The sequence below is a fragment of the Thalia democratica genome, chromosome 5 (genome assembly GCF_965202585.1).
Source record: "Thalia democratica chromosome 5, ktThaDemo2.hap1.1, whole genome shotgun sequence".
Taxonomy (NCBI): Eukaryota; Metazoa; Chordata; class Thaliacea; order Salpida; family Salpidae; genus Thalia; species Thalia democratica.
In genome coordinates this window covers 67,583,491-67,606,785 of record NC_139169.1, presented here as the reverse complement: position 1 = coordinate 67,606,785, position 23,295 = coordinate 67,583,491, and the positions used below count along the sequence as shown (strand labels likewise).

Here is a 23,295-nt window from a genome sequence, read left to right as displayed (position 1 = left end):
ATCATGAGGAATCAGTTATTTAATCGAGGTGTACATAAGCAGCCGAGCGAATGAAATAGCAAGTTTTACCGACTTCATGTCAAGAAGAAAGCAGCTTCACGTCACTTAGCGCTTTGAGCGTAAGCCGCCATTTTGGAAATCTAGCTGATCCTCGTCAAAACCTCTCTTGACGCTTTGAGCATAAGCTGCCATCTTGGAAAATCTAGATGATCTCCGCCAAAACCTTCTTATTCAAGTATTTTATTTTTTAAAACATTTACTTTGTACTTTACTTCATAACTTCGTAGTTTTTATACCTTGTTCTATACACATTTTGTATTCCTACTTTAGCAACGTCGATTTGAGTTGTTAACGTGCCATACTCATAAGTTTACTCATACTGTAGCAGACAAACTGTCCTCCAGCAACAAATTCCAGTTTGGGTCAATTTGAACATTGAACTCTACGTATAAGCCCACACATTCGGTGGCATAAACTTATTGCATCTATCTTTCTCTTCTTAATTTCAATATTGTATCTTTTCATCTCGCGCGCTCTTCAGCCGGTGTCAACGAGGAAGTATAAGTCCCTACGTTCTGAACCAGTAAACTGTACGAGCAACCATTTGTTACAGCACAACTAGAATCGCGAACTGCAAGAAGCCTTAGAAAGTAGTAAACACTTCTTAATGTGCCTTTTATTTTGTTGTATAATAAAGCATATAGATACTTGTTAGTCTATATTTAAACTAATCTTATAAGTAAAATGAAGAGGCTATTAGCTCTTAAACCCTCTCGCACTCGGTCGCAGACAGAGGTAGCAACTAAAGATAAAGATGGGCCCGAAGCTATTGCGAGTCTGGCTCCTGTCGAAACTGCCGAATCTCTTTCAGAGGTGGTTTCAAATAAAGCTAGAGACCTAAGTAGCCTGGAGTACATCAAGCTCAGTTGATACATAAGCCCAAAAGAAAAAAGCAAATCAATATACTGAATATACTCCGAGATCACGAGTTGAATTTGATAACATTTGTTAAACTACAATATTGTTTACAATATTTCAATCTTTACATGATCTTTATCATAGTAACAAAGTTGTTTTATTGTTTATTATCTTATTTTTATAATAGCTCACAGAATATCAATTTAAAAAAACAGTTAATCTCTACCAAAAATCGTGCCGGTGTGCGGACTTGAACACTTATAATATTGAAAACTTTAATTATGAACAAATATAAACTAAATACTGATTTAAAATAAGAATTAAAACAAATGGAAAACAGGGTCAGCCTCTTAAAGTATATTTTAATCATTTAAAAACTGTTAGTATAAGTCAGCTATTGATATAATAATATTTTTAACTATAATTCATAGTTTAACAGCTAAAGTTATAGTTAGCTTGAATATAAAATGTACTAGTTAGTTACTCATAAAAACTATCGTTTAAAACTTATAAGTGACTCTTAACCTTATAAAACTAATAGGAGTATATTAGGTTAACATAATCAATAAAAACAGAAGCTGTTGAATTACAAACTCATCAGGTGTAGTACAATTGCAGTTATTAAAAACTGAATGGCTGTTAGACTGTTCACATTGTTTCACAATGTTCTAAAATTCGTAAGAACTAGCTCTCCCTATCGGAAATAAGTATAATTTTGCTAAAGGTTTAAACGAAAAAAGGTTTCAACAAAAAAAGTAACTTTTAACTATCTTGACAAAAATAAATAGATATTCAACTCGACTATTATTTTTAGGCAACATAGGCAACAAACCAAAACTTTCAAGTTGAAGCTTTAAAGCGTAGTTGCCAGAATTCAATCATCTAAAACCAAACGTATTCGAAATTAGTACAAAATCAATTTTTAAAAATATGGCAACCTTACTTAACAGTACTTGTTTTATCTAAATGAGGTTTTTATTAACTGTCGTATTTAGTAAAATGTAGCACAGTTGTCAGGCTATACATATGTCAAGTATTTCTCCAAATGTTGGAAAACTTATAAGTTTTTTTAGTATTAATACAAGCTAGATACTATTAAAACTAGTATACTATCAATCATGATGTCATTTCTAATTATTACGTCACTCTACTTAGTATTCTATATTTTCCTAATTTTGTATACTGGACACAGTTTACAAGAAATTCTCTTTTTTGGATTTGTTAAAAAAATTGCATAAGAACGTGGTACATAAAATGAATTCAAATAAAGATCTAAGATTAATTTTAATGATAAAATAATCATTTTATAAGCAGTGAAAATAAAACTAAGACCAAGTTTTTAAACATTAGTTAAGATAAAAAGTTATGGTCCATTGGCAATTGTTACTAATATCCACAACACATTGTAAAAACTATATCGAGCGTGTTGAATATAAACCTCAATCAGTAATCAAAGAATTATTAAATATTCTACGTATTTTTGAAAGATGTAAAAAAGTGACAGTTAGCATATATACAAAAAAAAAGTTACTCAGCTGATTATAGTAATTCAATTAAACTTTTTAGCAAAAGCAAAGTAAAGTGAAATCTAAACGGCTACAAAAACCCTAAAATAGTGTATTTAAACTTGTTATATTTTAGGCAAAAAACTAATGCAAATTACACAAAATAAAAATTGTTTTAGACATGGAATTCTAACAGGCGACGATACAACGTACAAATAAGATTAATTCAAGAAACCTTTAGCAACAACGTAAAACAACAATGTCACTCTGAATTAGTTCCATAGTATTGTTGAACTTGATTTGGAGTATAATATCAGGATTATTTACTACAAATATACATAATTTGTAATAAATATCCAGTTTATAATACTAGAAACCACAGTTTGAATATGAAACTTTGTATTTTAAATACTTGCTCATTATATGATGGCAGTAATTAAGTGTTTTAAAAACTTATAGTTTAAATTAATTTAAGAACAAAAATCTTTAGAAAGCACAACAAACTAATTACTGATTTATCACAGATATGATTTCAATATTTAACGAGATTGAAAACATAAAAATCTCAGAAGTTGTCAAATTAAAGCTTAAGAGTATCTAAAATCAAAAAGTACAAAAAAGATTATAAAATGGCTTTAAGATGTACAAAAAAATAACTCAAGCTTAATTTACAACGTATATTCGACAACAAATGAGATATGGTTAATACAAGAAATAAAGTTTTCAAAAACATACAATAGAACCTGAGAAAGATATAAAAATAATGTTGAATGCAAACAAAAATAAAACAAAGGTAAGAACAAAACTTGTAACTGCACAAATAAAAATTATTGTTTTAAGAAATAAATATGTCATTTATGTATCAAAATAAAAATACATGACCAACAAATTTATTGTGTGAAACAAAATCAACATAGTATGGCAACACAATAAAGCAACCCAGAAAACAAAACTATCAAAAGTACGTTCACGCAAGTAAGAAAAGGAAATTAGTGGTGAAAATAGAAAAATCAACCAAAAAAGCAGGCAAAGAAAGCTAACTATGTTTTAAGGTAAACTTAAATAAGAAAACTACATAAACAAAAGGAGTTTATAGGCTTATGGCGACACCAAACATAATTCTTATTACAAATTAGAAAAACTTAAAAGTACATGGGAATAAACTTTGGTATTACTTTTTCTGTATATTACTGTTGTTGTTATACAACTTGGGTTTTTAGTGTTTTTTTTTGAACAAACGTAACTTATTTCAAATATTTTGTTTAGTAATTTTACATTATAGACAAATATCTGAACAGTTAATTAAAATATCATAAAAAAATAGCAACTCTACCATTCACTTTTGAACAAGAGAGTTTTAGTTTTTAAATCAGCAATAAAGTAAGGGATTTCACTGTTAAAAACGGCGTTAGCTTCTAGAAACTCGAGTAAAAATAAAACTAAACTTTGAAATAATATTTTTACCAATAAAGAAACAGTTAGAATCAAAAACTATATATAATTATATTTTAAGCCAAGGAGTTTGCTTGGCGTGACATGATGTGATTTAAGCTATTTTTCCTAACTTTAAGGATACAAAAAATTAATCTGAACAAAATTAACAACATATAAAAGTAAGCCAGACTACAAAACTTTGAAAAGTACGTAAAAAACAAAATTAAAGCTGAAAAATGCATAGTACTTAATCAGAAAAAAGTCTAAAAAAGGTAGAGAAAGCTTCAAACTATATTTAAACTACAACTTAACTGTAGTTGAACAGATAAAAAGTTAACAAAATAGGTGATTTGATGGGCTTATGCCGAAACCAAACAAAATTCTTATTACAAATTGAAAACTTTTGTACTACATTTTCTGTACATCACTGTTGATGTCTTACAATTTTGTTATTTAGTGCACTTACGTTTTTTTTAATGTTTTAAGTTTTATAGTCTGGATTGAAATCTGAACACCGAGAGATTTTAACAATTTATTAAGAAGAACAAATCAAAATGTTAAGAAAAAAAAAATATTAACTCTACTTTTCATTATTAAACTTTGCTGAAGTTTAAGATTTTAAAATAGCAATACAATAAGGTTATGTTTTTTAAAAACGACGGTTATTCTAATATTCTACTTACAGGAGTTTGGCGTGACATATACACATTAATTAAAAATAAGGTTTAACAAACTATGTTTCAGTACTTATAAGATAACTGCAAATTTAGAAAAGTACCTCAGTTAAGAAAACAAATTTAAACGAATAAAAATACTCTAATATTTCAGAAATTCAATTTATCTTCAATATAAAAGTTAAACTAAGTTTTTAAGCAAAATTAAGAAAATGCAAAACAAACTTGATAAATTAAGTATGACAACTCATTAGAGGAATTAAGTTAAGATTCCTATAACCTGTAAACCATTAACAGTATCATAAAAATGAGTAACTATAATAAAATAACATGTTCAGTTTGATGAAGAAAGTAAAGTTAATATTATAAAAGCCTCATAACTGAAAAAAAGGCTTAAACACTTTTACAGGCTTAAAAAAGTTCAAAATATCATAATAGGAGTATAATTCGTCGTACTAAAGAATATCAGACACATTTACAAATAAATACTAAATATGAAATCATCAAACAAATAAACAGTAAGGTACTCCAAAGAAAATTACAATAAGTGTTTAAATAACTAAACAAGTTTTAAGATCTAAGTTAAAACTCAGTTAAAAACCCTATAACTATACTTATAAACATGAAGTAAGAAATACAGGTGTAAGAAAATATGATATAACAACACCAATTAAATTTTGTAAAGCTTTAGGTTATTAAATGATTAACTAAAATTCAAACTAGTTATATTTTGCGATTTTGTGGTTAAGATAAAAAAAAATATTCTGTTTCTCAACAAAAAATATGTGTATACAAAAAAATAGTACGACTTTGAGACATAAGTTAGATACATCAGAAAATTAGCAAAAAGTTGTGCAGCTTTAAACTGTTATTCTTATTTAAAAAGAAACCATCCAACAACCTTATTTAATAGTATAACACGCTGTTTGCAATGCAAAAAAATTTCACAGTAATAAGAACAAAACAATGAAACTACAACCCAAAATATAAAAACGAATCAAATTTCAGTGTTGTTTAGATACAATAAACCATTAGTCTTTACTTAACTTTTCTAAAAGTATAATTAAATTACGTAACAACAAACTAAAACTATAACAACGAACCAAACCTATACTTCAAGAGAAACATTTTTCTAAACAATTTCACAGCTATAAGAAGAAAACAAAGTAATCTTATCTAAACTATAAGAATGAATCAAATTTTAACTTTGTTGAGAGGAAGGTAAAACAAATCATTAGTTGATACAATGTTTAAACTTAGCCCAGAACTTCATTTTAGAACGAGAAATAAAGAACATTTAGTTAATTGGTAAAACAAGAATGCTTATCAATAGTCAGAGAATTAAATAAGAAACAGCATTAAATCTCAAAAACAAATGCTTTTAGTTCAGGTTAAACAAAAGTTTAACAAGTTTTACGGCTATAATAAATAATATGTTAACGAAAATTACAAATTTTGATGTCATTAAAAGTGAAATGTATAATTTATTCAAAGAGTTTTATTCATTTATAAATCAATATTTATCCTACCTTTAACAACCATATAAGATTTCCAAGACATATAAAAAACATTTTAAATAAAAGTATATAAATTATTTTCAGTCTTTACTTAATCTTGGGCAAGAAGCAGAACTAAACAACGAAATAAAAAAGTACGATAATAAGCTAGACTTATAAATAAACATCATTAACTAAAGAGAACCCGTAGAGTAGTTTTTAAATAAACTTTAGAATTATTTTACAGAACAACAACGAAGTGTTAACTAAAAACATATTACTGGATCTAACTTTAGTTTGTTAAGGTAAAAAAAATCATGGGTAAAACATAGTACAGGAATCACTTTTAAACTAATTTTTTTTTAAGTACAATTAAATCAAGAAATAAAAAAAAATTATAAATATAAAGAATTATAGAGACAAGTTTAACTGAATAAAGGTGGACAATAATATTGTGCAATTAAACAATTACTGGTTAATTATTGCTATTGAAATAGTATTTGAATTTGACAAAAAATCAAAAAGCTTTAACTTTAATATCTTGTACGCTACTTACGAAAAGCTAAGAAATATACTGTATAAAAAAAATTTTGGTTTTGAGGGCCGCAGTTTGTCGACCCCTTCTATACAGTATAGAGCAATCTAAAGCAAAAGAACATGAAACATTATCTAAAATGTACTTTAGACATAAGATTTAAACAATCATACTAACCAACACAACAAGATGATAATTAATAAGAAATTAATAATAATTTACTGTAGTTCGAAGATTAGTTCATTTTAAAAATATTAAGGGAATGTAATAAAATACAGCTATATCAAATACAGATAAATAATGCTGCACCAAATCAAAATACTAATAACAAAATGTGAACCAATAAGTTTTATTTTTATACCTACAACTAAACTGATGATCTACATTTAAAGACCGAGATGAAAAATATTATTTGTCGATACATAGTTAGGTTGTATTAATGTAAAGACGACTTGTTGTTTAAAGCAATAAATTATTTTAGTTAAGAGTTAGTTACGGTATACATCTACATGCAGGAGTATAGCAGAGAAATTTAGTGAAGTGTCCTAACTGTAGAGATAAATATAAAATTAGTTAAACAGGTTTTATAAGGCCGAATTTAAATACATTAAAATTCCCAAAGAATTTGACATAGTTTAATTCAAAATACAATTTTGATGACAAGAATTAAGTTGACCTATATTTAAACTAGTATATGAAAAAAAAGATAATAAAGAATGTAAGGCAGAAGTAAGGCATTTCTACAGTTAAGAGACAAATTTTACCATTCATTTTACATAGACAAAAAGTCTTCACTATTTAAAAATATCAACAGTTTTTAGGTTTATCGAAATGTTTATTTGAGTTGCAATTACTACTTGATAGAAACAAGAAAATATTTCTAAATGTATAAACTATTTAAAATTTAAAGTTAATCGTTTGCTAATAAAGATCCTATCGAAACAAGTTCACTGGAAAATATAATAAAAATAAATTCAACCAGTACTACTTCTTTATTTTCTTTTAACATTTCACAGAAACAAGTATTAGTTTAATAAATAAAGAGTACTGTTTAAATATTATTAAATGTACAAACATAATAAACATGTTTGTGTTAGGTTGAATGTAGGTAGTTAAAGACCGAAATTAAAGACCTAGGTAAGCACTGCTGGTTGGTCATAGTGCGTACCTAGTTGGCAGGTTACCTTGAAATGAACAGCTTAATCTTAAACATTTAAAGTTAAATGTAAATAGTTTAAAACATAACATTAGAAATAATCATATAAAACAGCGGAACAAGATGATAATTATAGATCAAATATTAAAAGTTGATAGTTATTTTGATTAGAGCTTATTATTATGATATATATGATTATTATTATTAGAAACTGAATGTGTATCTAATTCCTAAATGGCACTACAAAAATTACTTTCAAAGGTAACAAAATAAGACCTCAAAACTAAAATAGCTTCTGGATTGAATATTTACAATATAATAATAATATTCAAGCTTTTAAAAAATAGCTATTTTTAGTTTAAGATGCACTCAGTTTAAAAAAGTCACGTGTAACGCTTGCATACCTAAATAAAATTGATATAGATCATGAAACTAACTTAATAACTCAAAAAGCTTTTAAATAGGAAGTATATTTTAACTGTAATCATTACTTGAAGATTAAATAAGTATTGTTTGAGACAAAGAGTTGAAATAATCATACAAACCAGCACAACAAGATGATGATTGATAATAATTGACTGTAGTGGGCTAGAAGTAGAATTAAGTTACGAAACAACAAAATAGACATGTAACAACGTTTTAAACTCACAAACAAACGCTTTTAGTTTTAGAGAAACCAGAGAGAACATTTTTTAAACAAACTTTTAATTAACTTTACAACAATACGAACAAAATAATGAACTACCAACTAAAAGAAAAATTGGATCTAATTTCAATATTGTTAGAATAAGGTATATTTAATCACGAATATAAAACAATTGACACCTAATCCAACAATTTTTTTCCAATCTAAACCATAACTTAAAAATAATTTCAAACAATTTTAGTTGAAAAATAACTAAAGATAATTACCTCAAAAGAAGAATTAGTTGGCGTAACGGTATTTGTTCTAATTTATTAAAAGTACAGAGCTGGTAACTGCCATTATGTATATAGTTAAACGCAGCAATAAAAAAAAAATTGAGAGTTGATTGCCATTAATATTTAAATCTATTAGTTTAATTTGATACACTTTATGCAATATTTTTTATGTCTGTATTAATTAATGTATAAGCTTTACTTAGCTTAAAAATATAGAGCAATTTAAAACAAAACTTAATAATCTACAATCCAATACATAGTATGCATATATTATAGTGTTATTAAAAATTACTAAGTTTATACTGTATGAAACTACCGGGTTATGACGTAATAATTGTGTGTAAGTAAACGTTGAAAATATCACAAAATTAATAGAAGATTGTGGACAAAAACAGTAATTTGTTGGTGTCTAGTTTAAATGATGACCCAAACTTATTTATACAAACTAAGACGTAAATGGGAAATGTAAAACTTTAGAGCACTGTTTCTATCTAAATTACATAAATCTCCTACATACAATGATTGCAAAGATTTCTATTTTTCATACACTGGAGAGTGAAATTAGTCTGTGATATCTTATAACTTCTAGTTAAGTTAAAGTTTAGTTATGACTTAGAAGTACTAGCACACTTACTCGTACATCAAAGTCATAACTAAAGGTGGTGCCGACCAGCAGAGTAACCGGGCCTAAAGGACAAGAATTAAAAAAAAACAAAGGGCTACGGCCGGTCGATGACACGGTGCTTCGCACCTGTCATCTCTCCGGCCTGCCCTTAGTCTTGTCCGCTACCTTAAACTTAACTTTCAAACTCATAAACATAAAACCACTCAGTCATAATTGAAAAACTATAACTGATATTACCGTCAGGCCTTTAATGGTTTCACATCAATGAATTAGATCACATAAGCTCAAGGTTAGTAAAAGATAACAGATAAAGACCGTACAAATACAACGCATAAACGTATATTCGTTTGGCAGTTACGCTACTCACGGTCTATTTGACAGAAAAAGAGGGCCTTCAAGAAAAAAGGCCGTAAAGAAAAAGAGAAAAGGAAAAGATGAAAAATTTTTCGCCGGCGAAATGCCTTAAAAAATAAATTTAAATAATCTCCATCAAAAAATCTCATCACATTTTCGGTTTGGGGAAATCCCCATTTTTGAAAATATGGGTGGGGGCCTGAAAAATTTAGTGCGTACCTTATTTTAGAAAACCTATTTAATTAATGCAAATAATGTGTTATTAAAAATTTAGTGCGTACTTTTAGCGGGTGCGTACATTATTTTAGAAAACCTATTTAATTAATGCAAATAATGTGTTATTAAAAATTTAGTGCGTACTTTTAGCGGGTGCGTACATTATTTTAGAAAACCTATTTAATTAATGCAAATAATGTGTTATTGAAAATTTAGTGCGTACCTTATGCGGGTGCGTAGTACTTAAAGAAAATCTTTACTTATAACAGAGAAAGTGTTATTAAAAAACTAGTGCGTAATACTTAGAATGCGTACCTTATAGATGCCTTTATTTTGTTAAAACTACATGTTTAAGTTAGGGTTAAAACCCAAAAACAAATGAATACAGATACTACATCATCCTGGTTAAGTACCTAATGTTTTACATATACATGGAAAACAGTTCATCAACCTCATAGATAGGTGTACTTTTTAATTACAGAAAATAAAGCAAATAAAAAAAGAAAAAAACTACAGACCTTTTAAATGTGTACATTGACAAATCTATTTATATGATTGAACTGTATTCTATGTATACATTTAAACAATAGTCAGTTAACTTGCTTATGTAAATTTATTTTACTTAGATAACCTTTTAAAAACAGTATAAAACTTAAATTAATCAAAAATAAAAAACCACTTGAGATTCATCTAAACAGTTAAAATTACTTTGATTCAAGTAGTAACTATATTTTTGTCAAATAAAACTTTAAAATTGTAAAAAATAGTTTATGTTCTTGTTAACTTCAGTTTTATACTGTTCCTACTATAGGATATCACTTTACTTGTCATGTAACTTATTAAGCTAAAGTTTATCCATGATAGTTAAATTGGTCTCATTGTAAAGTAATTATTTAGCAATCTAATAATTACAAAGGTTTGCGCTGTTACTACCATCACTACTTACTAACTAGTATACTTTAATTTACTTTATATATTCACTAATAGACTTTGAATGCTTACTTAATTGCTTTGTTTAATCACTGATCTCAGACAACTTTTTGTGTGTTTCTTAAAATGTGCATACAAATTAAAGGTGTTTGATGCTTTGAACTTATCATTTCAATACATTGTTACAAACTAAAACAGTTAAACCATACTACTTTGTGTCAATAACATATGTTTATTAGCCTGTAGTTCATTTCAAAGTTTGTCAAATACTTGCATCATTTGAAATCTTTATGGCTGTATATTTATACTATTACCAAAATTGAGTCTTTACATTTGTCATATACATAAAAAACAATACAGCAAGTTGTTGATAAATGCTTATTAGTGCAAACATATGAACAAAAGAAATTATTGATAGATAAAAGAACAGAAAGAAGTTAGTGATAGAAGAAGAGAAAAATTAAAAAAAAGTGAGAATAAACCTCATACAAATTTACACTAACAAATTTTAAATTTTGCTTGCTGTGAATTGCTTTGTAAATATATGAGTGTAAACTTAAAACTTTGGAACATTTTGTTTTTTAGCAAACCTAATCCTGATATGGTTTAACTGTTTTCTTTTGTAAAAAAAATGAATAAATAAAGCTTTATAACAATTAAAACAGCTTTGAAACTAATGACATTTTTGTTTTATAACTACTCTTCCTACTTATCTTTTATGCACACTTTAAGTAACTCTTATTACAAATCATTAATTTATAAATGTATAAACTACATTAATACAATCAGAACTAAACAACTTAATTTTTATGTTGTAAATAAACTTCTACACTTAGATTAGCTTGCTGTCTCTTTGGGCTTCATTCATGAACAAAAAACTTCTTCATACAAGCATATAAAGTTTAGCACAAATGTTGCTACTTTTAAGTGATTTTATTTATTCTTTTTTAAGTTTTCTCTTAATTTAAGATAGCCTAGTAATGTTAGGAGAATGAAGCCCAACAAAACAAATATATGTTTATAAACCAAGGATACAACTCTATGAATAGCTAATATGAATTTGTGCAAAACTTAATTAACATCTAAAGCTTAATGTTATTCAAGCATGAGAACTCAAAAAATTTAATAGTATTAAAAGGACTCAACAATTGATAAATAGAAAATCTAAAACTTTAAGACAGAATATCAAGATTTATTGTAAATATCCAAAAAACCTTGACTTTGTTACTGATTATTCAACTACTATAACTGGTAACCCTAGCAAAAATACTAAGTTTTGCACAAATTAAAACAATCTAATTAACTATAAAACAAACTAACCTCAACAGCTGCTGTAGTAGGTACTCATCTTTAATCAGATTCCAAAAAGTGTGATCCATTGCCTAATCTTAAGATGTAGGAGAAAGCCAAAGTTACAACTTATAAAGACCTTTGAAAAAAGCTAGAAGATTAAAAATTTTACAGAGGTTCAAAAGATTTTTCATAAGAATTCTTTTGAATTTCTCTGCTCAGTTCACTTTACAATGATGTTTCAAAGATTTCAAAGACTGAGATGCAAGTTTTTGAAGCCTCTTGATGATTTTTTTTAAATGCATCATGTAAGTGCATTCAAACCAATTGATCTTGTCTGAACATGTCATGCTTGTAGTATAAACACTTGTCACAATTTTTATGAATAAAGATATATGCATTCTGTGATGAATTAAAAGATAAAATAAAGATTTTTTCAAAGGTTTTGCATGAGAAAAATAATATAGATTATCAACATAAATTTCAAGACTGTTGGTTGCCAAACTATTATTTTGAATTTTTCTCTACTTATTTCACTTTATAATGATGTTTCAAAGATTTTAAAGACTGATATGCAAGTTTTTAAAGCCTCTTGATGATTTTTTGCATCAAGTAAGTGCATTCAAGCCAATTGATCTTGTCTGTACATGCCATACTTGTAAGTATAAAAACTTATCACACTTTTTATTATTAAAGATATATGATTCTGTGATGAACTAGAAGATTAAATAAAGAATTTCTTCAAAGGTATTGCATGAGAAAAACAATATAAATTATCAACATAAACTTTCAAGACTGTTGAATGCCAAACTAGGTCAAATGCGTTCTTAAACTTACTCACACAATGTAGAAATATAAGAGTTTTAGAAGATAAAATGAGCAACAATCATCAAGTTTTATCTTCAAAAATATTGACAATCAAATAGAGTTTGCTTAAGTATTGTACAAAGCTCACATAAACAGTATAAAAAAGAAAAAAAAAAGAGTTACTTTACACCTACAGCATCTAAGGTGTTTTTACTACAAGTGCTTTTCTCAAAAGAATATTCATTGAAAAAAATATTTTGCAAAGTACTATTTTATTGTGATGTCACATTAAAATGTAAGACTTTAGAGAATTCATAAAAACTACAAATTGAAACACTATCTTAGCATGGCAGGGTTGTTTTTAGCTTTTTCGAACATAAAATGCTTTTTATTTTACATAATGTTAAACCTTAAACTTTTTTTTTTTGTAAAAAATAAACTGTTTTAATTTCATTCTTATTATTCATTCTTTTTAAAGTTTTTCGTAGTTTCTACCTTTTTTACTACATTGGCGATAACTGGTTTAACATATTGTTTAATATTTAAGCTACAGTAATTCATTAAGCTCATATAAATTACATTGACAACTTTATAAAGACATATAAAATAAGCGTTCAACTCTTAATTTTACGAAATTGTTTTCTTTTTGTTTTAAATATGTTTATTACTTAACAATTTGTACAAGATTTATTTTATTTACCTTTATCTCATCAGGTAATAGCATTAAATTTAACTTTTGCAAAATCATTTTAGTTATTATTTAATTTGAATCGTTTTGCCATATTTGCCAAAACTATACAGTTTTTGTAGTCATTGGTATAACAACTTTTTGAAGCAGGTAGAAAATAAAAAAAACCATTTTGTGCATAGTGAGTGAATGCTAAATAAAGACACACTTATCAAAATATTCATGAATGAGTTTGAAAAATAACTACTTTTATATTGCCACAAAGTCCATATGTTACAAGACAAACAAAACTCTGTAGAGTATTTTTGAAACAAAGTTCAAGTATACTAAAAAATTTAATTCTTTTTATAATAGATTCTCACTCACACAACTATAACTTGTGTGTACACAGATTTTTATGCAAAAACTTCTAAAAGTATCAGTCATTTGCAACAATGTTAAGTGTTAATGCTAAATGATACAATTTTTGTTTTATTTTGCAATGTTATTTATTTGTAAAGTCTTTACTTTGCAATCATTAATTTAATGTTCAATGCTATACAACATTATCTTGCCTATAATAAATCATAACTTTTTAATATCTCATTAATTTGTTGTGTGCTAATTAAATAAATATTCAAGGGTTTTTTAAACACTTAAAGCTAAATGAACTACAACATCAAATATCCCGTTGACATGCACACCACATCACCTAAACTTTTAAAGGTAAGTAAATAACCTGAAATTTTTGTTTTACATTATTTTTTCTTATTAAAATCACTGACCAGCTATGCTTTTCAATATTCCAAAAATCATTATTTTACAGACAAAGTTTGTGTATTTAGGGTGATTATGATGTCATATTACATGAAAAGAAGTCTCAAAAACGTCTTAAGACCAAATCAATAAGTATAAGTCTAGGACATGTATAAGTGATTTTATTACTGTTTAAGATGAAAAATATGTGATTTTGGGGTAACTAATTTTTTGGCCGGCATACCTTTTGTTTGCAATTATTTTTTAGATTCTTCTTAATAAAGCAAATACACATTTTTGATAATTTAAAGTATTTATATATTAGAGGTACACTTAGAACTATTGTTTCAAAAACTGCATGCACTTGGTTTTAATAACAAAATTTGACAGTTTTGGTGGTCAGTATTCAGAGAAAAATACTGTACAGAAATTCTCTACTACAGTTTAAATATTTAGAAAAAACATTTTTTTATATTTGATCATTGTTGTTTTAATAAAACAATATACACAAATACTAATGTATAAAGTAAATGTTTTACTAATGCAATTTAAGAATAGTTAGTAAACTTATCTAATAAATTTAATATCAATAAGAAGGTGAAGAACAAATGGATGTTTCACAAGCAGAGGAGCCACACTCAACAGAAGTCAGCCTGGAATTGAAGCCTGTCAGCTCCACATACACTTATGCTGAGCAGCAAGAATACAACCAGATGTGTTCTACTTCCTATGAAAACAAGTTGGTTTTGTTTTGTCAAATAAATATTATCATTGTTTTTATGTATCATAGTTGGTTTGCACAAATACTACATTTTTGTCTAAGAAAGTTTTGTACTGTTGTAATAAGGGTGGAAAACTTTTTTAGTTATTAGAACAAATTTACTTAAAAAATTCTCTCTTTGGCTAGACTTTTTAAAAAGCAGTTTTAGTGGGCTATGTAGTTTTGAATATTTTTACAACCACAAAGAAAAAAAAATGTTTGAAACTAATTGTTTAAATTACTGGTTCATTAAAAACAACTGTGTACTAAAAATAAATTAAAAGAAAATTGTATAGTTATTGTTAGTAAGAGCTTAATTTTATTTGTTTTCTGCAAAGCTAAAAATACTTCACAGCCACATATTTCTGTTTGCTAACAGATTTGGTCTACAGGTCATACATTTCCCATCCCTACTTGATACTATTGTTTTTCAACTTTTCGAAGTTTTATGAATTATTACAAGAATATGAAATATTCTTAACTTACACAATAAGCTTAAGGGCATAGGGGGGTCCTCCTTGATTTTTACAAGTTGATCTTATTTTATAGAGTTTTATCCGAGCTATCAGACATTTTTAATTTAACAGTTTGAAAAAATTCATAGTATTTTTAAAAACATGAGCAGTCAAAGTCAGTGACATCAATAGGTTTCTAATGAAAGGCCCAAACTAAAAACACAAAAAAAGACCATTTCACTTAAAATCTATCTCCTCCTTCATTTTTAAAGCAATGTTCTTCAAATTTTCTAAAAAAGTGTATTATTAAATTTTAAAAAGATTGAAGTTTTTTTAATTTTGAAAAATAAAATTTTTATTAAAAAAAAAACCACCTATTTTTTTTTGTTTTATTCTTATCTAAAGTTATTTTTTTAATATTTAAAAACTCCAACTTTCAATTTTTTTAAACTACAAAAGGAACGTTTCCTGAAAATTTAAGGTCTCTATCGCAAAAAATGAAGGAGAAGATACGTTTTTAGTGATGTTTTAAATTTCCAAGAAAATTGACTTAGAAAAACTTTCAATTTTTCATTTGTATTGGAAACTTTTTATGAAAATTAGAATATCTCAAAAGTTAAATAATTTTTTTTAATTCTATAAAAACTGGCTTGTTGTTTGTACTTTAAGCTTTCATATAAGGTCCAATGTTATTTTTGTAAAAAAAAAATGTCGGACACCCCTATGCCCTTAACTTATTAGCGAAAAAAAACCTTAAAGTAGATAGAGATGTTAAAAAAATATTAATAATGTTGTTATATATATATAGTTCTTTTTACAGTTTAGTTTAGAACCTTGACTTTCTACCTACAAATTTTCAAAGAAAAATTCCAAAAACTTAATTTTTACTTTTTCATGTGATGAGTCCACTGTTTGATATTATAAAAATTTATTTTAATTTTGAGATGTTTTATTTTTTGTAAAAAATTATAGAATTTTGAGATGTTTTATTTTTTGTAAAAAGTTACAAATTTTTCATTGTCAATTTTCTCAGAATTTTTAAAATCACAAAATATCTATCTTTTTTTATTTCATTTGTAAAATTTAAGACTCAAAATTTTTTAGGAATAGTTCCTAATATAGTTTTAAGACTTTGAATGTTGAAATTTTTAAAATATTATAAATATTTTTTTTTTAATGAAAATATTTTTGTATTTAAAAAATATTTAAATATTGATAATGGACTTTCTGTAAAATAGAATGTATTTTAGGGAGAAGATAGGTTTTTAGTGAAATAATCTTTTTTTTTGCGTTATTTGTTTGCTCTTTCTTTAAGGAACTTACTGAGCTCACCAACTTCGCTGGCTTTTATCTCAAAATTTACTTTGAATTTTTTATGTGGCCTATTTGAAATTAAAAATAGTGCTATTTAAAATTAAGCAAAAAAAAAAACTAGTTGTTAATATTGTATACATAATTATATATATAAAGGTAAAAAAATACCTGCAAAGTTAAGATTTTTTAATTTTATTGTAAACTAATATACTAAAAGATATGAGGGTTAAGTTATGTCTTTTTTAAGGTTACCAAAAAACCTCGAATCCAGGAAAAATTTGTAATTTGAAAATTCAAGGTAAAAAAAAAAGAAAAATCCTGAATTAGAGTAATTTTGAAAAAAAACCTGGTATTTTGAGTAAAAATCACTAAAAATACCTGAAAAGTATGGTATTTTAAACAACTTTTAAATGTCAAGTAGTAAAGTTTTAATTGCAAATAAATAATCTATCTTATAAATAAACATTTTTGTCATCTTCAAATTTTTTTTAATAAAAAAACAAATTTATAGAAGCTTTTAGAAATCTTTTCAATGTTGTTATACTATTAGGCACAGTTTTTTACCTTAAACTTAATTTAAAAACTGAAAATAGACCGTAAAACGTCTAATTTTAGAAACCTGGAAGAAATTTTGAAAACCTGGAGAAAACTTGCCAAAATCCTTTGGCAACCCTGCTTAACAAGTTCCTGACAAACAGCGGACGTGCAGATAAGTGTTTGCGTGGCGTGCTTCGAAGCGGGCCAGTACGTCGAATCGTTGCGGTTGATCGAGGAATTGGAAGTCCACCACTTCGCGCACTTTTCCACCAGCAAAGAGCTGTTCAAGTTGAAGGGCATGTTGCTGCTGAAGCTCAACGACTACAAGAGCGCCAAGGAGAATTTTTTCAAGTGCCTGCAGATATCGGCGGAGGACTCGGTCGACATCAGGCTGGAGCTGGCCGCCATCTTGCTCGACACCGGGGAATACCGCGTCGCCATCGAGGTGTTTTGGTTGTTTAATTAGTCTGCTTTTGTTTGAAACTTTTTGAGATTTTGTGAAGTGTCTAATTTTTTGATAATACTTTAGACACTAGATGGAGCTGAGAAAGAGGAGAATGAAAATGAAATTTCACCGAAAGACCAGATGAGGCTGCTGAATTGCAGGTTCAAAGTTTTCAAAAAGTGGGGCCAGCATCCCAATAAAAAGTTTGTTATTTGTTGAATGTTAAGTTAGCGCGTTTGTTTTTATGTTTAAGAAGTCAAGCTGTGCCGTTTCGAGTTACCAGAACACTTTTATCAGCTTAAATAGAATTTAAGAATCGTTAGCTAAAATTAAATAGTATTTTTTTATAATGAAACCCTAATTTGAAGTCTGATTTTTTCCTTACGTTCTGTTTAGCTTTAGCAAAGTTAAAAATTATTAATAAATATGTATAATAAAATCTAGATGAGGAAAAGATAATTTTAAGAAGATTACTTATGTACTTAAAACAGTATTTGGAGCTGTTTTTTTATTCGATAAAAGCCAAATCTTTTGATACGAAAGCAGAGATTAATATTAATAATAAAAAAAAAACTAATGTTCGGTTTGTTTACTGTAGTTTCATCAGAACAATAACAAAGTTAGCATATTTTTTTAAGGATCAAAAAAATACACATTACGACGTTTCAAATAAATTGGAATAGTTTTAGTTGGCTAATGCATTAGCCAACTGAAGTTATTTAAATTTATTTGAAACGTTATAATGTGAAATTTTTTGATTCTTTAAAAAAGGTTTATTTTAACTCTGTTACTGTTCTGATGAAACGCTTAATGTGTAGAAACTATAGAAAAAAACCGAACATTAGTTGTTTTGTAATTGTATTATTAATACTTTTTACAGTAGATTATTTTATTGTGGTTAAATTATTAAGTTAAAATGTTTTCAAAAATGTTTTTTTTTGTAGAATGTTTTTCTTGATAATAAAAATTGCACCGAAGTTTTATAACCAATTATGAAAACCTAGAGTTTTAATACATATATTATTAGAAACACTGCTTTAAAGCAAATTTTAAATTAAAGAAATATTTTGCTCAATTATAAGTGCTTAAACCAATTCACAAAATTAGGATACGATAGATCACTAATACCAACTGATAGACTATTTTTTTTTAAAGTTACTGGAAGTAAAAAAAATGTTTATTAATTCTTAACTAACTTATACCCTTAATGCTAATAAACATGATTAATCACAGAAAGAAGCTAGCAGCTGCAGCGGATGTTGTATTGATTATGCTCGCCAACAGACTGAAAAGTACTTTCAAAACTGAGGTTAATTTCAGTTAGCACTTTTTCTGCTTAGTACAGACAGTTTTCTTGTTTTCCAATAAATATAAAAGTACTTTGTTTGGTTATTTTCGTATCAGAGTTGTTAAAAAACCTGACATTTGACAATTTTGTAAAAAAAAACCTGGAGTTTGAGAAATCTGGGAAAAGCCTGGAAAATCTGGAATTTTGAACAAAAATCATTAAAAAATCTGGAATTTTAAAGAAACTTAACATGCAAAGAAATTAAATTTCGATTATATTTCAAAAATCTATCATATAGTAAAAGAAAATAATAATAAAGTGCTTTTTTAACATATTTTAAGTAGATTTACAGTGTCTTTTCAATGTTGTTATACATTCTAAGTCAGTTGTTTACCTTAAATTTACTTTCAAACCAAAAGAAACCAAAATATTGTTATTTAAAATATCTGGAATAAGTTTAGAAAACCTAGAAAATTTTGTCAGAAAAACCTTTGACGACCATATTGAATGCAACTTTTATTTTTTATCTGTTAAATTTTTCTTAAAAAAATTACTTATTTTATCTTCTAAATATCATGCTGATTCTTCATTTCTCACTTTACTTTGTGTAAACAAAAATATATTATTTACAAGGTCTTTACCGAATTATCAAACTTTAATTTTCTCATACTGTCTGGGCACTTAATAACTTTTAAAATAAATACAAATTAACTGGTTCAACGTTCAAATTTTTCAGCTGTCAATAGTGAAGCGAAGTAGGAAAACAACCAACCCGTTCGCAGGCGAGATCAAAGTGACTTGCAAGAGGGCGGGCAAGCAGAGGATTGACGAGGAATTGTACCTGAAAGCCGACTGGCAGGTCTTCAAGCAGAGGCAGTGGATCGACTTTTACAAGGTTTGTTTTGATACTGTTTCACAGGTATGTTTTAGAACGCTAGTGTATTTGAAACTCTTTTAGTTTTGCTTTTGACACTTGTAAGCGAGTTTGAAATATGAGTGTAATTTTTTAATTGAAAAATAGTTTAGTTGTACAATGCTTATTCACTTATCCGGACGCTCAATTATACGGAAAATTTCAGTCAAGAAGAAAACTTTTTAAAAATCAGTATTAAACACAAACATTTTTGTGTAATACATACTAATGTTTGAGCTTTGATGCTGTGAAAATTTTTTAAGTGATTTTATAAGTTCTGCAATTTATTACAATAAGTTATTAATACTAGTAAAGCTTACGTTCAATTTTTTTAAAACTATTTTAGTTATTAGAAACCTTTATATGTAAAATAAAAAAGTTATAAAAAACAATGTTTTTAATTTTTTTGAAAATTATATATAAAAGTTTTTTTATGTTTGGTTTTTAATTCAAACTATCAAAAGTTCTTAATTGAAACAATTTTTATTTAAGATAGATGCATAATTTTTTTTTTATTATTAAAAAGTTAAAAGTTTGACAAAGTTAAAAGCTTAAGCCTGGACCTTCGTATGCCGTGAGATAAGCTCAACTTTAACATAAGGTTAAATCATACCAAAAAAATCCATTTTAATACAAATAGTTTACAACTTAAGATTCCAAACTATTTTAATATTTTTGCTGCATATTATTTCTTTAGTACAAAAAATTTTACGACCTAAGACTCCACCAATATAATCAACCTTATCAATCAAGGAGTTGCTGAACCTGCTCAACACGTGCAAAAGATACAAGGAGGCCTGTTTGATAAGCGACCACGTTATGAAGGAGAAAAACTTCTTTTCGCGCGCGAAAATTTCAAGAAGCAAGCTGGAAGTTATTTTGTTCAGGTTCAGCCTGTTGAGCGGGTGGTACTATTACGCCTACAAAATACTCAAGTTTGTTTGAATCAAGTTATTTGTTTTGTTGATATAATGAATACTTTGCTGCATTTTTATTAAATTTTAATTTTACAAACATAAATAAACTTATCAAGCAGTATTTTCAGCTAATTTTGGATTTTAGTATACATTTTTAAATTAAAAACTGTATTAAAACTTTTAGTGCTTTTATAAATGGCATCCGAAATAAAGACTGTTTTTTTTTTATAAATATAAGTTTAAAATTCTAACATCATTTATACAAACACTGTCTTACTGTACATTGTTTCCATACAAACCTGTTGTATATCAATTGAAGGAAGGTGATCTTGTCGAAGAAGGAGGACCAGTCGTCGGTGCAGAACCACGTGTGGAATATATTCAATCAGGTGGTCACCAGGATGTCTCACAGTCAGAAGGTTCTCAAAAACACTCACAGGTTTCTCCACAGAATCATGGCGGTCAGTATTGTGTCAAAAAAATTCGCAGAAAAGTATTATTAATTGCAAGGCAGAAAATTTTGCGTTTAAGGTTTTTTTTATCTAAGATAATAAATACGTGTTTATTGAATACTGTCTATATCCCAGTATTGGTTATCTATTATTTTATTCCAATAGTTATTGTTTTTACAACAATAATGCGCTTTATAGTAAGTAAACTTATGTTGACGTTTTTTGTTTTGTGCTAATGTAAAGTATTATTTTAATGACTGGTTATGTTTACCACTTTTTAATTGCAGAGTAAGTTAAAGTTTTTCGCAATAATGATAAGTTGTTTTAGTGTTATTTTCAAATTTAATTACTAGCAAAACAAAGTGGTTAATCTGTTTTCTTTTTAAAAGCATTCACGAAAAGCAAGTATACAATTACAGGTACAAGATAAGAAAGTTTACCCGCTTCAAAGCATGTTCGCTCATGGAGATATTGCATCTAATAACTTCAGACCTGCACTTAATTATTACATCGAACTACTAGAAGAAGTTTGTCAGTTTTTTGTGGATGTATCTGTACTTTATTTGTTTTTCATAATTTTTAGTTATCAAAAACAGAATAGTACATAATAAAAGTTCACTAATATATTTTATTAAAAACCAAGTAAAGTTTCAAAAAGTAATTATAAGCAAACTAAACGTTATTAACAATTTTAATCCTTTTCTGAGAAAAACTAAAAGTATATAGTTTTTTAAACTCGTTCTTTTACTTATATCTAAAATTCATAAATTTTTGAAACTCTTATAGTATCTTTGTGTAATGTATTAAAGAAGTGAATGTGTAAGTTAAAGTAATACTTTTACAGTTTAAAAATGTCTTTAGATTCATTTAGAAAACGTACGTAGCTTTTTTAAACCAACTTTCGTCGTTGCTATCGAATAAACTTATCTGATAAATAACAAGATTACTTGCAGGAGCAAGAAAATCCGGAACTGCATTTGATAGTGGGAATTTGCTACTGCCACATACTCACGCAGAAAACTTGCGGTAACAAGCACACTTATGTCGCGCAAGCCTTCGCACTCCTTGCCAAGTATTGCCAGGTTTGATTATTTTGATAGACTGTTTATTACGTTGAAGATCCTCAATGGTAATGTTTAGTTTTCTTGCTAGAATATTTGTTTTGATAAAGTCTAAAAGCTGACGTTTTTGAAATTAATGAAACAAAGTTGTTTGTAATATTTCATTGATAGGTTAACTATTAAAGATTAATAAAAGCTATATAAAGGTTTTTTGTAAGTACAGTTTTAACCCGCACTTATTTCATTCGGATATAAATACCCGCAAACATAATTTTAACTTTGTGCATTCAATAACAATAAAAGCTACTTAAAATTTTTGAAAGTTCATGAGTCAGCTTCTGTTTGATAAGTAAACAAAATATCCTTCTTTCAGTAATGATGTTATTTAATATAAACTGAAAAGGCTGATATTTCAAATAAAACTTGAACAAACCTGTATAATGTTTGAAATGGCAGCTGCGGAACAACAAGCAGGAGTCGCTGTACAACATCGGGCGCGCCCTCCACCAGATCGGGCTGAACCACTTTGCGGTGCACATTTACGAGGACGCGTTGAAGTGCGGACCACCTGCCACTGTGGTCGACGCGGTGTGCGAGGACAGCTTCGACCTCCGGCACGAGATCGCCTTCAACCTCAGCTTGATGTACCGGCAGTCGGGCAACCACACGATGGCCAACTACGTGCTGTTCAAACACAACGTCGTTTGATGCTGCACGTCTCAATTTCAATTGACGGTTTTAGTTTGTTTTGCTGCTTATGCCTTTTTAGTAAATTTTTGTAGAATTTTATTCCTACTTTTATCAAGGACGTTTGAAAAATTTTCTTATTAAGCACAAACCTTCAGTTATTTTAGATTTTTTCCTTCGAT

General features: G+C 27.4%; 1 protein-coding gene across 1 annotated transcript; it reads left to right on the top strand.

The window, feature by feature from the left end:
* The first annotated feature begins 744 nt into the window (after window positions 1–744).
* On the top strand, window positions 745–23,134 carry LOC145836773 (general transcription factor 3C polypeptide 3-like). Its single transcript, XM_082944545.1, has 12 exons — window positions 745–925; window positions 14,882–15,023; window positions 16,750–16,760; window positions 17,512–17,795; window positions 17,880–17,998; window positions 19,029–19,104; window positions 19,820–20,002; window positions 20,750–20,931; window positions 21,233–21,374; window positions 21,785–21,892; window positions 22,319–22,447; window positions 22,883–23,134. Exons 1-12 carry the CDS (start codon window positions 745–747, stop codon window positions 23,132–23,134), a joined length of 1,809 nt encoding a protein of 602 aa, XP_082800671.1.
* Window positions 23,135–23,295: the final 161 nt, after the last annotated feature.